This window comes from Lynx canadensis, chromosome A2 (genome assembly GCF_007474595.2).
Source record: "Lynx canadensis isolate LIC74 chromosome A2, mLynCan4.pri.v2, whole genome shotgun sequence".
Classification (NCBI taxonomy): Eukaryota; Metazoa; Chordata; class Mammalia; order Carnivora; family Felidae; genus Lynx; species Lynx canadensis.
In genome coordinates this window covers 23,077,379-23,092,798 of record NC_044304.2, presented here as the reverse complement: position 1 = coordinate 23,092,798, position 15,420 = coordinate 23,077,379, and the positions used below count along the sequence as shown (strand labels likewise).

General features: G+C 42.3%; 2 protein-coding genes across 2 annotated transcripts in view; one reads left to right on the top strand and one right to left on the bottom strand.

Moving 5' to 3' along the window:
* LRTM1 (leucine rich repeats and transmembrane domains 1) overlaps positions 1-1,218 on the top strand; it is a 28,123-nt gene extending 26,905 nt beyond the window's left edge. Inside the window, exon 7 of the mRNA XM_030334725.1 lies at positions 785-1,218. Coding sequence (XP_030190585.1) covers positions 785-1,218 — 434 coding nt within the window. The remainder of the gene's footprint in view (positions 1-784) is intronic.
* CACNA2D3 (calcium voltage-gated channel auxiliary subunit alpha2delta 3) overlaps positions 1-15,420 on the bottom strand; it is an 863,383-nt gene that overhangs the window by 136,661 nt on the left and 711,302 nt on the right. The gene's annotated exons all lie outside the window — the stretch shown is intronic.

Here is a 15,420-nt window from a genome sequence, read left to right as displayed (position 1 = left end):
GTAAATCAGTGGTCATATGTGGCCAGAGTGAAATCTGTTAGCTCAGTACTCTTTCTAGAAAACAATTGCTGGGCACCCAAATCCACCCCCCACCCCTGAACAACACTAGTCTACATACCTGAGGAAATCAATCACCTTACAGAGAATGGAAACTGGCTCTAATAACGTGCTGGAAAGTTCGGTACTCAAATTACTGAATGTTCCAAGGCCCGAGGAGACACGTTAATTGTACTTAATCCCATGAATTAAACTAATATTACTGTCAAAGACACACAAACACTCAAAAGGCCATTGACCTTCCCTTTTGGCATCACTGAAGACAGGTGGTAGACACATGGGGTCTTTGTAATTAACACATAACATCACAGCAAAGGACATTTATTTCATTTACCTGTTGTTTCAGATTTCTGGTGGGAATTTGGTACGGTACCTGTCTCGTGGGGCGGGGTTCTTTGGGGGGTGGTGGTGATGAGTGGCAGGCATGTTGTGCCTCAGGTTGGCCTCCAGTTCCCCTTCTTGTCAGCTTCTACAGGGCTTTTCCCTCAGCATTTATCAGGTAGCAGTGACTTGGATTCTAACGAATTCTTGGTCATACATAATTGCCCATTTAGTGTGTAACGTTTCTAGCATTTAGCCAACTTAGAAATCCTAAAATCATAAAGTCCTTTGACTCCAAAGATGGGGGAAAAGGTGCTTTATAAATCCTATCTACCTAAGCTTTTGCAGGCTGAGGATTTTGGAATTCAGTCCTACTGTTGTCAGCCTTTGCTTTTGTTTTTTAAAGGGGGAATAACAGACAGTGTCACCTGTGCGTCACCCGACACCTGGAAGGGGAAGGACCTCCTGAAGATCCCTCATGAGCTGTACCAGCCCTGCCCTTTCCCTTCTCTGGGTGTGGGGACGTGGGGGGTGCAGCAGCTGGGTTCTGCCCACCGGCCGGGCCCCGGGTCTCCTGAGAGCCCCAGCACGGGGCAGCGAGACCGCTCGGAATGTGAGCTCAAACCCAAGCCGAGGCCGGTTAACCTGCGTCACGCGGTGGCCACCGTCGTCATCACCGGGGTTGTGTGTGGGATCGTGTGTCTCATGATGCTGGCGGCCGCCATCTACGGCTGTACCTATGCGGCTGTCACAGCGCAGTACAATGGGGGGCGCTTGGCTCAGACGGACGAGCCTGTGAAGATGGAAGGGAAAGGGCCGCATGACCTCGCACAAGCCTGAAAGCCTCCACCTCAAAGAGGAAGAATCACGTTAGGCCAGAAGAAAGTGTGGAGTCGGGCTGATGCGTTCACTGTGACTGTCTCATTTTGCTTTTTTCAAAAGGAAAACAAAAAACATCCCCAGGGAAAAATTATGTTGAGATTTAAAAAATACCATGTTGAAACAGAGACAATACTTGTGCTCTGCGTCTGAGAAGTTACTGCAGTTACTCTGTGTGGGGGAAGGCCATACCCCGCGAAAGGGAAGATCTACCTCTCAGGTACTCTTCCCTGACTGACGTGGCTTTAAAGAGCATTAGAAATTCAAACACACGCACTAGTCAGCATTCCCGGGAGCTTTATGGTCCACTGGAAAACTGCCCAATTTTGAGTGCCTGGGAAGAAGCTGGCTATCTTACCCGAGGGGCACTGAATGCCTCTATAATTCAAATTCATGTGAGATCAGTGATACTTTTAGATGTTCTGCATGTTATATATTTAATGGGAGAGTCTGTTGGTTGGGAATTGCATAGCTTGCCACAAGAGTCAGATTATATTTAATTTTCTAAATCAGAAAACCATTTGGGGCTTTCGAGGCCACAGAGGAAGAGGAGGGTTCCATGTCTGGATAATGGGACTCAGGCTCAGGGTCTGGGGAAGTTTTCTGATGCAAGGGTAAATAACATATAAACAAACACTAAGAGGATGGGGAGCTGGAATCCAGGGCACATGTTACCAGAAGGCTGTATCCACCAGGCGATTGGAACCTTCCATTTATAACTCTTACAGCAGGAACAAATTTAGGGTGGGCTGAGAGCAAGATAATGGCTTGTGTGTATCTGTATCTACATACATAGTGCACTGAGCGCACAGACTTGTACAACCACACCCACACATAAACATACTCGGAGCAATCAGTTTACCCACTAATGAAATGCAGCCGTGGCAGGGTGGAAGCCAGCAGCTGTTGACCACCACCCAGATTGTCTACTCAACACTCTGGGGTAGGAAGTAGGAAGGAAGTCTGGGGAGAGTGGAAATCATCAAGAGACTCAAGTTAGGTGGCAGCAGCCATCCTGAATATTGTTTGGGCCAAGGTTTAAAAAAATCAGGTGTGGCCTGCTTTACTCCATGGACACAGTCCTGAAGAGTTGCATGCAAAGTGAATTTTTGTAAATTAAATCATCATTTTAATGCAGTAGGGGAGCTCGCTATTTAAAGGAACCTTTCATGGAATCTTTCTGTAATGGCAATAATTGGCTCCAGATTTATGTATTTTGTAAATTTGCATTTTCTCATGTTAGGTTTTCTTAAAATGTCATCTACCTGCTCTCTCTCATGAATCCGTATCTCACACTTAGAGTCACCTGTTAGTATTAAAATTATTTTACAGAGAGGAGTTAAGGACATGTCAAAAGCAGAGAATGGCAAATATAGGGTCAGCTGTCCCTCTAGAGGCCTTGACAGACATCGCTAATCAATCCCAGCACTCCTCCCAGCTGAGCCTTGATGCAACACAGATGCCTTCTTAAGACAGCACTGTAGGCAACCAGAACTAATCAATTGGAATTGGTTCAAAGGATAAAACACATTTGCCATTCAGGGCACTAGCTCTACATTCACTCCTTCAGGCCATGTAAAACTCAGTTTGGATCCTAAATTAGTAGTCCATTCCCTAACCTGGAATGTGAATGGGAGGTCCACACAGGCAGGAGTTATTTTCTCCCTGTCTGATGCAGCCAGAGCCTTGGCCAATAGTATAAAGAGGCCAAGGGAAATACGGATGAACCTACCACAGCCCACCTTGCAGGACACACACCTATGCACCCCTAATCATCACAGAGGCCATCTACACCTGCCCACAGAGACTCACAACTAGTGTGGGCCCCACATACCACAAGCTAAAGATGGACCATCTTCTTAGAGCAGCAATTTTGCTAAATGACTTTCTGGGGGCAGCAGGGGGGGGGGTATCAAAGTATCAACTTTGATGTTAATTTTTTTCTGAATGTTAAAATAAACCTTGATATGTTGAAAGTAGATTGAAAACTCATCATGGATTTTAAGATCAAAAACAGACCCCAGAGAAAGCTGGCTGTTCCAACAACTCCATCCCAAGCCCTGGGGCCTCTTTTCTGCTCTGCCTTGGGAGGCACTTCAGTGGGCAAGGCTAAGCATCCAGTCTAAGGACACAGTGGTTATTTCCAGGTGAAAAAACTCATTCTTGCCCTTGTCCTGGGCTGTAAGTCCTTGGCCAAGAAGGCAACACAAGAAAGGAAATTTAGAAGATCTTTTCATATGTCGTCCCAATTTCACCAAACCTTTCCAGAGCTTGCACTAGGTACCAGGCACGGTGAGAGGTGTTTTTGTGAGCATCGGTCATGTAATCCTGGCAACCAGCTCTGAGATACTTGAACAAGTGTTACAAAAGCTGGGTGGTACCCAGGCCAATAACACGTGCTTCCTCTCACCACTGTGACTTAAGATCGCGAGTGCACAGTGTTCTGCCGGAGGTTTGGTGACACTGCAGGTCAACCCCTATCCCCCACCCACAGTGGTTACATGAGAGAGCTTCCAATATGCCGCAGAAAACCCTGAATGTGGCTAGAATCCTCACTCATCAACACCCACGTCCTACTAGATTTCTAAGTACAGACGATAACTCAGGCAAACAGATTCCTGTTTTATGAATAGTCTTTAAGGCAAATGATTAAAACAATGCCTATGTATATTCAGATTTCGATCTTTTGCCTACAGTCACCACAAACAGCAGTTGGCAATGAAAATAATTACTTACCCTGAAATGTCAACAGCCTCTCAGCACAGAAAAATATAAATCAAATTGTTTAGATTAACAAATGCAGAGTTATCACTTGCTAATATGAGAAATGAAATGTTTCAACTACAAAAAACATCGCAGATGAAAGACCCAATTTGCAGGGTATTCTGTGAGAACCACAAATTATCTTTCACAATGACTACAGCTCATGAGGGGTAATTTGAAAACGCCTCATAGATTATTTTCAGCTGCTTATTGCTGCTGTCATATTCATAAATCCCCCTGTACAAATGCCCTTCTATCATAGAGCCTTGATAAAGGCACGTTGTGGACAAAATTCATGCATGGTATGGATGGATTCTGAGAAAACCGTCTAAAATATTGTTTTTCATCATACTGAGTGGAACAGTATGACTACAGACTGGTGATTTTGGTCTTGCCTGAGATCACAAATTTACAATAGCAGGACCCAACGGATGCTATAGCTGTCTGAAGTGAGGCATATAAAAAGGAAGTATAAAGAATAGACCCTGCCTGCAAATAGAAACTGTAGAGAGAGAAGACCTCGCGGGAAACTGATACCTGAAAAGCGTTTACAATTAAGGCAAATACCCCTGACTTGCAGGGAGAATGTTGTGCTTACGATGGATAAACTGCCCAATGGACAACTGGGTGTTTTATTCCTCCTCACAAAATTCCAGGACTGAAAAGTGATTCACATGATTTCCTCCTGAAGATTCATAAAAGTCCAGTCCCATTACCCGAGTTAACCAAGTTACCCCAGAAATAAGACACTCTTGTCTTAGATCCTAAATATCAAAGGAAGTAGATAAATCAATTTCTAAAATAATCTATGTGTAGTACACATTAATATAACTATGACTGCTAGAAACCTATAACTTTTAACTGGAAATCAGGAAATAACTCTTTCTGGTTTGGTTAAACCCACTAGTGTATCCATTGCTAAATGTTAATGGACAGAAACCTACCAGCAAATGATGTTCCAAACCCTACATGGCATCACTGGGATGTGGTTTATATGCATAACTTTAGGGAACTGTCAAGAGAGGGTGCATGCTCATGAGCAGGGAAGGGGCAGAGGGAGAGGGAGAATGAGAATCCCAGGCAAGCTTGCTCGCTCTTCCTTCCTTCCTTCCTTCCTTCCTTCCTTCCTTTCTTTCTTTCTTTCTTTCTTTCTTTCTTTCTTTCTTTCTTTCTTTCTTTCTTTCTTTCTTATTGCTCTAATTGCAATGAAGTCTCAAAGAAACTCTATTTCCATTTGGAGAAGCGGCTTAATTGTCTACCACTCTCCTTTCAGATTCTTAACTTTTCACTCCACTGGTAGTAAATATCCATTTATTATCAGGATGTCACCAATTACAAAGGCCCATCAAGAAGACCCAGAAAAGGAACTAGAAGATTGGGAGTTGAGACAATCCCTAGAGAACATTTAGTTTAGACCTGACAAATTTGGGATAGCTGTGACCAGCCTCCCTACCCATGTTAAGCATTGAGAATAGATCACGGGAAATTCATCTCCTGAGCCCAGCCACTGCCTCAGAATCCTTTTAAATCTGTATTTTCAGTCCCCAGTACTGATTACCTAGAGTTAACAATAAAGATTAAACCTGTTTTCTACCCTGATATAGTTCTGTGTCCTTAGTTTACAAATGGGAACTAGAAGCATGGAAAAGGAATGGGACTTTTCCAAAGTCACACAGATAATTAATTATTGGCTTGACAAATGCAGGTGCAGGAGCATGGGGTTAACATGGATTATACAACCAAACCCCCATTATTCTTCATGCATTCTGTGTGAACCACAATATCAATATGAACTGATATCAAATATCAGTGTGGACCACAATAACAGACTATGGCATTATGATATTAATTATAGTCCTGCACTCAACCTTTATTGAGCACCCAATTTGTGCCAGTTGTTTCCCAAGTGTAATGCTTTCATTTTCTCTAAGCCTCGTATTGACCAAAACATGTAGGCATTTGGGGCGCCTGGGTGGCTCAGTCAGTTGAGCATCTGACTTAGGTTCAGGTCATGATCTCATGGCTCATGAGTTTGAGCCCTGCATTGAGATCTCTGCTCTCTCTCAGTGCAGAGCCTACTTTGGAGCCTCTGTTTCCCCCTCTCTCTGTAACTTCTCTCTCTCTCTCTCTCAAAAATAAATAAACTTAAAAAATGTGGACATTTTACTGCTACATTACAGATAAACAAACAAAATCACTGGATTTGGATTATTTGTTCAAGTTCACACCATTAGTAAGTAGTGGAGCAGGAATTTGGATGCAGGATCTGGACACTTTCTGGGATGTGACTGGTTTGAAGAAGTCACAGTTGAGATGCTTTCCTGGCACTGCTAGCACTGACCTTAAAATATGGCAGAGAAAAGAAACCGATCCACTGGCCAGTATGTCACTGCCAGAACTCTGGTCTCACCAAGACCCAGTAAATCAGATGAAAAGGCCGAGGAAAATGAAGGTCCTTATATCACCCATGACTCTGCTGAGCTGGAAAAGATGTTCTTAGAATGGGAATGTAGAAATTCAGCCACACTCTCTCGCGGCTACTTGAGAAAATGATGAAATTAGACGCTGCCTAATAAGAAGTGTTGCCCATTGAAATACTCATGAATACAAAGTTGAAAAAAAGTTATGAGGATCTAGAAACTGAGAATACAGGTCAATGAGATCCAAGCCTCCAGGAGGGATGCCCAACATCCAAAGCAGAGATATGGCCCATCAGATAGATGAGTGGGATGCAAAGGAAGACAGTCTATGTACCACCTATCCTTATTCTGGTATCTTTCCTCTGAGACATGGACTTCACAAACCAGACGGAAACCACTTCCTCCCATATAAGATGTCTGAGAACATTTAAGTCCTACAACACCTGCCATTAAGACCTTGCTGTCTTCCTCCACTAGTGATGAAGAATCTCAACAGTGTAGCATATAATAGGATGATAAAATGAAGAGAGTACAATAAGATAAGCACAATGTAGGGGCTATAGCTTTTATCTATTGTTTCTTACAAGGAATGAAAACTACAGATGACTTTGGTTTACCTAAGTAGTCAGATCACCAGGCAGTAGGACATGGCGTCTCTCACTGGTCCTGCAATGCCACTCTAGATGGAGGACACCTGGACACTGGACATTTGTTTAGGGGCTGTGCCTATCAACTAGCCTTCTATCTTAGTGTCCAAGGTGTGATTTGAAGTCAACAATAAGTGACCCCTGAGGGGAAGTCATTCACTCTGTCCATCAGCAAACATCCCATATTTAAAAAAAATTTTTTTTAAATGTTTATTCATTCTTGGGAGAGAGAGACAGAGTGTGAGCCTAGAAGGGGAAGAGAGAGAGGGAGACACAGAATCTGAAGCAGACTCCAGGCTCCAAGCTGTCAGCATAGAGCCCGATGCAGGGCTTGAACTCACAAACCGTGAGATCATGACCTGAGCCAAAGCTGGATGCTCAACTGACTGAGCCAACCAGGCATCCCGCAAACATCCCATATTTTAATGGTGATTAAAACTAAGAAAGAAACCTAAACAGAACCTCCTGAAAGATATTTTTAAAAAGGAACAAAGGCAGCATTGCCCACAAGATGCAGAAGAAGCATGAAAGATCTGTTTCAAAAAATATCCTAGCACAATTTTTAAAGTTTCTGGTTGGATTTGGTGTACATTATACCCACTCACATTCCATTGGCAACAAGATGTCATAAGGCTAAGTTCAGACTTAAGGAGCACAGAATCATACAGTGTCCAGTAGGATGGCACAGGGAGTGACCTAGCAATAGGCAAGGATATTCAGTCCCCTTATAAGAAAAGAAGGAGGGGCTCTTGGGTGGCTCTGTCAGTTAAGCGTCTGACTCTTCATTTCAGCTCAGGTCATGATTTCACAGTTTGTGGGTTCAAGCTCCATGTCGGGTTCCTTGCTGACAGAAGCCTGCTTGGGATTCTTTCTCTCCCCCTCTCTCTCTGCCCCTCCCTTGTCTGTGTGCGCATATGTACTCTCTCTCAAAATAAATAAACTTTAAAAAAAAGAAAGGAAGGAGTAAATAATTGCAAACAATCATAAAATAATGACAAATAATAAAATAATAATGGCTAATAATAGTAAATAATAAATGAATAAAATCTTCCATAGTCACCATCAGAGGTACAGAAGAAACATTAGGACATATTGAATCAGTGATATAGAACACTATTACAGGCATATTCACTCCTGGAATTCAAAAGAAAAAATAGGGATGAAAGCACCAGAAGATGATAGAAATGAAGGAGAAATGGTAAAGAACTAAAATATGGATACTTGGTTTTCCCAATAAACAGATTAGAACCTGTCAAACAGAAGGAAAGAAAATCTGAGAAGACATCTTTCCTGAGCTAAAGAAAAACTCCAATTATATAGATTGAGAAGGGCTTCCTATAAGAGAGATCAATGGAAAAAATATTAAAAGTTAGTCTAGCTTATTGCCTGGTACATGAAAGTCTCAATCAGTATAAATTAGAGAAAAAACACATAAACGAAACAAATGGATTCTGGTAAAATTTTCAAACTTTAAAGAAAAAATTAAATATTCCAAAGTCTAGAAACCAAACAAAAAAACGACACTTAACAAGGAACCAGACTGAGCTTGCAATTCTCAGATACGCAACCGTTTAGGGAGCATGCCATCCATGCATTGTTTTTGAAGAAAAATGACGCAAGACCTACTTTAATTGATCAAGGGATGAATTATAAAAACAAGGGGAAGGGGAAGGGGGAGGAGAAATGTGAGAAGGACTGAAAAATGTGGAGTCCTGCCATTCAAGTGCGAGCAATAAGCACCAAATCAGTTAAAGTCAGGGGTATGTCTGGTTTAGTTAATATGGTTACAAAACAATGCAAAGTCAAATAATTTGATAAATTTCTAAGCACCTTCTGCATGCCAGGCAATTTCTAAGTATCAGAGATGAAGGAGGGAATAAGAGATATAAAGCATATGCCCCATGGAACTTAACATCTCCCAGAAGGAGAAGATAATGACATAAAATCTATGTACATCAAGTGGTGGAGAAGTAGGTATGACGGGCACAGAGTACTGGGGATATGGGAGAGGAAGAGTTTCTGTTTTATACTTGGTGATCACGAAATCCCCTCAGAAAATAGTTGAGCAGAAACCGGAAGGAGAAGATAGAACCAGTGGTGAAGATATCTGGAGGGAAACTGTCCCAGGGAGAAGGCACAGCAGGTCCAAAGGCCCTGACATACGAGCACATTTAATGTGTTTGAAGAACAATGTAAAGGTAATATGGCCAAGTGAACAAAAGTAGAGGCAGAAGGAGCTGAGGTTAGAGGGTAACGAGGAGTCCAATCATGTAGGACCCTGTGGGTTGTGGCAGCTTTTCAGATGATTCTTGAAGGTACTCATGCCCTTTTTGAACTGCCTCCCCTTGAGGGTGGGCTGGAACCAGTGACTTGTTCTAGCAAAAAGAATATGAGGTACACATCATAGAATATCACTTCCAGGACTAAGTAACAAAAAAACTCTGGCTCCCATTGTGTTCATTCTCTCCTGCTTGTTCTGAGGAAAGTCAACACCTGTGGAGACAGTCACATGGTGAGGATGTCAGGACGGTGGCTGACCAACAACCAGCTGCTAAGCTTCTCATGAGTGACTGCGGAAGCATTTCCTCTGTTTGCTGAGCCTTCAGATAAGACCACAGCCCCAACAACATTTTCGCTGCACCCTCATGAAAGACCCTGGGCCAGTACCTTGACTGCAGCCTTTGTGAGAGACCCTGAGCCTGATGACCCAGTTAAGCTTCACCCAGATCCCTGACTCGTGGAAACTATTAGATAATAAATGTTTGTAGCTGGATTCCATAATGTGGAGGTTATAGGTGACCTTGAGAAGTGCTTCACTGCGGATGAAACTTGTCTGGGGTGGGTTCTGGAGAGAATGAAGGAGGGGACATGTGGAAAAATCCTATGGCATAAGAGACCGAGAAATGCATGACACAAAATAATTCAATAACAAAAGTAATTTTGGCTTAAAAACCTGACTATACCAGCACAAATCTGGAAGTTGGTAGGAGTAGGCTAGTGAAGCAAAAGCATGGAAAATGACCATAAACTATGGTTTCATTCCAAAATTTTCTTTTTTTGTTTAAAGACAATCATACACTCCCATCGGCCTCACCCTGTTCACATATAATTTGTTCTTAAAGTAGGAATGACAATTAGACACTTATCCTGGTCTCATGTAGAAATTTTCATCCAGAATAGAACCCAGGAGCTCTTGGTGGGTGCAAGTCTCTGATCCGCACTGTCTCCCTTTCCCACCACCAACCAGCCAAAGCATTTTCCATGAGTAAGAGAGTCCTCGGACTGACTGGCAGAGCATTTATGCTCCTACTGCAGACTCTGCTGATGTCCATCCTTCTCCTCCAGGAGGGGAGATTCAGGTCAGCTCACTTTTCCTCTGTGGGCATTTGACTTAGCATGAGTCACATATTCTAGTCTTAAATAAGAGCAAGATCCCAACAAGGTCACTAGGAGATTTGCCTGGATAAAGGCAACTAAATAAATCCCCAAATCTCTCATGATCCATGCTGGGGGGGAAAAAATTCCATAAACTGTTTTCCACCAAAGCATGTGAGGGCATTTCCAATGCTCTACCGAGCATTATGCTGATTACACTGTTCAGAGGTTTATAAACTAGAGCGAAGATTAAGTAAATCACTGTCTTGACTGACAATGAGAGCATATATTTTTAGAACGCTTAGGATCTTTGATTGGGATTTCTGTGTAACCACATATACAAAAACATTAGGCACAACTGATGGGCACCTTCTGATACATGAAGCTCGGTCTTCAACATTTACTTACATAGCCTCTGATTTAAATATCCACTTCATTTTTATAAAATAAAAAGATGTTAAATAAATGAAGGAACAAATCAGTGTTTTGTGTTTTTTAAAAAAAAAAAATAGACTGTGACATATTTTTTTCCAAAGCAAGAGTTGGCAACTTTTGTCTATAAAGAGCCAGGTATTAAATATTCTTGGCTTTAAAATACACATTAAAAAAAAAAAAAGGGTGGCTCGGTTGGTTAAGCGTCTGACTTCGGCTCAGGTCATGATCTCATGGTTTGTGAGTTCGAGCCCCGCGTCTGGCTCTGTTCTGACAGCTCAGAGCCTGGCGCCTGTTTCGGATTCTCTGTTTCCCTCTCTCTGCCCCTTCCCGCTCACACTCTGTCTCTCAAAAAATGAATAAATACACATTAAAAAATTTTTAAATATTCTTGGCTTTATAGTCCATATGGTCTCTATCCAACTACTGAGGTCTGCCATTTTAGCAGAAAGGTATCCATAGACAATAAGGGCATGGCTGTATTTCAATAAAATGTCATTTACAAAAACAGCTGGTAGACATCAGACAAAGTACTTATATCCAGAATATGTAAGGAACTCATATCTCAATAATAAAAAGACACATAATGTAACTTAAATATGGGCAAAGGATCTGAAAATAAATTTCTCTTATGAGCAAATTCAAGTAGCACATGAAAAGATGCTCAGCATAATTAGTTATTAGGGAAATGCAAATCATTTCACACCCACCAGGATGGCTAAAATAAAGAAGACAGACAATAGCAAGTGTTGATCAAGATGTGGAAAAATTGGAACCCTCATACGTTGCTGGTGAGACCGTAAAATGGTGGAGCCACTCTGGAAAACAGCTTGATAGCTCTTCAAAATATCAAACATAGAATTACCATATGATGCCAAAATTCCACTCTTAGGTGTCTACACAAGGCAAACGGAAATATGTGTCAACACAAAAACTTGTCCATGTCCACTGTCCATGAGTGTTCATATCAACATTATGAATAGCTAAAAGGTGGGAGCCCAAATGTCCATAAACTGATGAATGGATAAATAAAATGGTGTTATGTACAAACAATAGAATATCATTTGGCAATACAAAAAAAAACCCCAAAGTATTGACACATGCTACAATATGGATTGACCTTGAAAACATTAAGCTAAGTAAAAGAAGCTGATCACACAAGGCCATGTACTGTTGTGATTCCATTTATCTGCAAAGTCCAGAAAAGGCAAATCCATAGAGACATAAAGTAGATTTGTGGTATCCTGTGGCTGGGGTAGGGAATAAGATATCAAGAATGAGACTGTGTGTGTACAAGGGGTTCTTTGTGGGATGTTGAAATTGTTCTAAAATTAGATTGTGGCGATGGTTGCACAACTCTGTCAATACACTAAAATCCAATAGACTGTATACTTTATGTGGGTGAGTTTTTACAGTATGTGAAATATATCTCAATGAAGCTATAAGAAAACCAAACAAAATAGACTGCAGCCTAGATTTGGTCCCATGGGCTGCAGCTGGCCAACCTCTGGGTACATGGGGACATGAAAGTGTGAGTTTCAAAGTTTTGTGAAACATGTCAAGATACTGTAATGGTATTTCCTATGCAAGTTCTCACAGAGAACAGCACATGACAATAAGCACTGGCTAGTGAGTAGTGGCGGGTGTAGCCAACCATCATTCTAACAACAGAAGCAATAGTAATGACAGTTTAGCAGCCACTCATGATTGAGCACTCACTGGAGGCATTTGCCAAACACTGTACGTGTATTTATTTATAAGCAGATTTACTTCTCTCAACAAGAACCCCATAGGTCCCCCAAGACAGCATCTGGGTATAAGTAATTCTCCATTATCAGTCAGTTCTTTCCTTTTCTGTGATGATGAAACAAACCCCCATCTTTAAAAACTAGGCTGTTAGAAATCCGGCTGAAGCACCAGTCAACCTCATTTTACAAGAGGGGCGAAACGGCCCTGGGCTCACTGCCAAACCCTCGGTTCACATTGGCTTTAATGCCCAAATCACACCATGACCTCAAAAAGAAGGGTCTTTGCTTGCTGATTCAGAACACACACAAGCAGGGGTGAGGACCTGTTATCCGAAAGTTCTGCTGCTGATTTTTGGGTGGAGGACATGTTGGAGCTTTTGATAAGGTTTATAAAAGGACGGTGACTCTTGGCAGCGAGTGTCCTGGAGAGTTAGCACATGGGATCCAGTTTCTCAAATTTCTGGGCTATTTTTATTCCTGGAGCAGAAGTCCTTACCGCGCCCCCATCCCTGGCTACCGCGGCATGCGGGGCAGCTGTTCTCTGTGGCAGACTTGATCTATGGCATAATTAGTAGCTACATCATTAATCCATTTCTATGAGGTTTGCTGTTGTCAGTCATACTGGCTTAGACCTCTTTTTGCCCCTGCGTTGCTCCTGTTTATCAGCTTAAAAAAGGAAAGAGAGAGAGAGAGAGAAAGAGAGAGAGAGAACCAAATGCCAAACACATAGAAAAGCCCTATCTTATAGCTAATATTTAGAATGAAGACCTGCCTTGGGTTCCCCACCTCTCCCTGGGTCATCTGCCCACCTGCCCATCAGTCCTGCTTTAAGATCCCAGCAAATACCCCTGAAACCCAAGAGGCTTGTCCGTGTCTCAGAGTACCCACCTGGAACGTGGCTACAACATGTGTGAGGGATCTCATTCAAGATTCCTGGACAAGTTTGTTCTGTCTGCCTGGAACGCCCTGCCCACAGATCTTTGCAGATGGCTGCATCTCACCATTTAGGACTCTGCTCATGTCGGGCCTTCCCTGACCCACACCATCCCTGATCTGGAGAAGCACTGCCCCTACCACACAGCCAAACGTACATGCGTGAAGATGGGCACACATCCCTGCCTTTGCCACTGCCAGCCTCTCCTCATCTCTTTATCCTGGTCTATTCTCTATAGAGCATTTACCACTACCAGTCTGCCTGTCTCCTTCCCCCCTCCCTCCCTCCATTCATGCAATACTTGTCTGTGGTCTATATCTCCTACACATATGGAAGCTCTCCATTGGCAGCAACTTGGTTTGTCTCAGTATCTTCAGGGAGTGCCGTGGCATCTGGGTGGAAGGATTCTTCCTCGGGCAGCTGTCCCCTGGCCTCTGGGTACGGCATGCCGATGGTGCCCTCCTATCATATCAACCAACAAGCCCTCAATACACTCCACAGTGATGTCTAGGGTGGCTGTTCACAGCTGTATCCCCAGCACAACATACACGGTAGATGCTAGATACACATTTACTGAATAATTTAATTACACAATAAAAAAATAAAACAAAGTCATTTATAAAGGAGCCCAAGAAGGGAAAGCAGTGAATTTGAAGGTACTAAAAGTTGACATTTGCCTGTCATTTCTCAATCTCTCCCCTCCTGACATTTTGGACCAGATAATTCCTTGTTGTTTGGAGGGGCTGTCATGAGCCTCAGAGGATACATAGCAGCATTCCTGACCTGGACCCACTAGAGGCTGGTAGCACCCCCCTTTAGCCAGTTGTGACAAAAACGTCTCTGCATGCATTCAACTGCCCCATGGGTGTGAGGGAAGTGACCCTGGTTGAGAACTACTGGTTTAATCAGTAAGTACTAAATGTCTGCGGAGATAAAACACTCCCTTTGCTCAGATCTGACAAACTAGAGGCTTATCTACGCAGACTTGACTCAATTCCTGCCACACTAGATAACTCATTTATATCAAATATGTGAAATCCCATCAAAGGAATGTTGTTAAACTAAGTATCTGCCTATAACATTTGGCCAACATTATTCATCCAGTTCTAATGAAGAGTACATATGAAATAGTCCGTGCAGTTTAAATATCATATACCTGACAATAGCTAGTGGTCAATGGGAATTTCATCTCTTTCCTAATTAGCTGGTTAAAATGAGATCATCTGTCCTAATATCAAGCATTCCCCTTATTATACTGTCTAGAATTATGCAAATTAGATCACATAACCCACATTTTCAAATTTCCCCCAGTGAATGAATTTAACATGACCTGTGTTTCTTGCAGAGAAGCAGACCAGGAGGTCAGAGCCCTGCTCCCACTCAATTATTTATTTACTAAAAATAATCAAATTTTATACTTAAAATCTGTTTTAAAAACTGTTTCTGTAGGAAAACAATGCCTCTATGGTCTCTAATCTAGTTTTTTTTATGTTGATGATCAGATTGGCTATTACAAACATCACTTTAATGCTCGGACCTCAGAAAAGACATTTACTGACATAGAGATTAACTACTGGGCCAGCACAGCTGCCATTAGGATGGAGTACTACACAGTTTTTCTATTTCTTAAAATATCCGTCATGGTCTGCATCATATCACCAGGGCATGGATTGGAGTTTTAGCTGCTGCCTACTTCTCTTAGAGTTTGACTCTCTTAGAGTCAAATACTGTGTTCCCATCATGTGGATGGTAAAACTTGTAAACTTATGGACCTACGCAGAGCAGATGAAAATGAAGCCCATTTTCCTTGATTCATCTACTGTTTTGACACATTTACCACATGT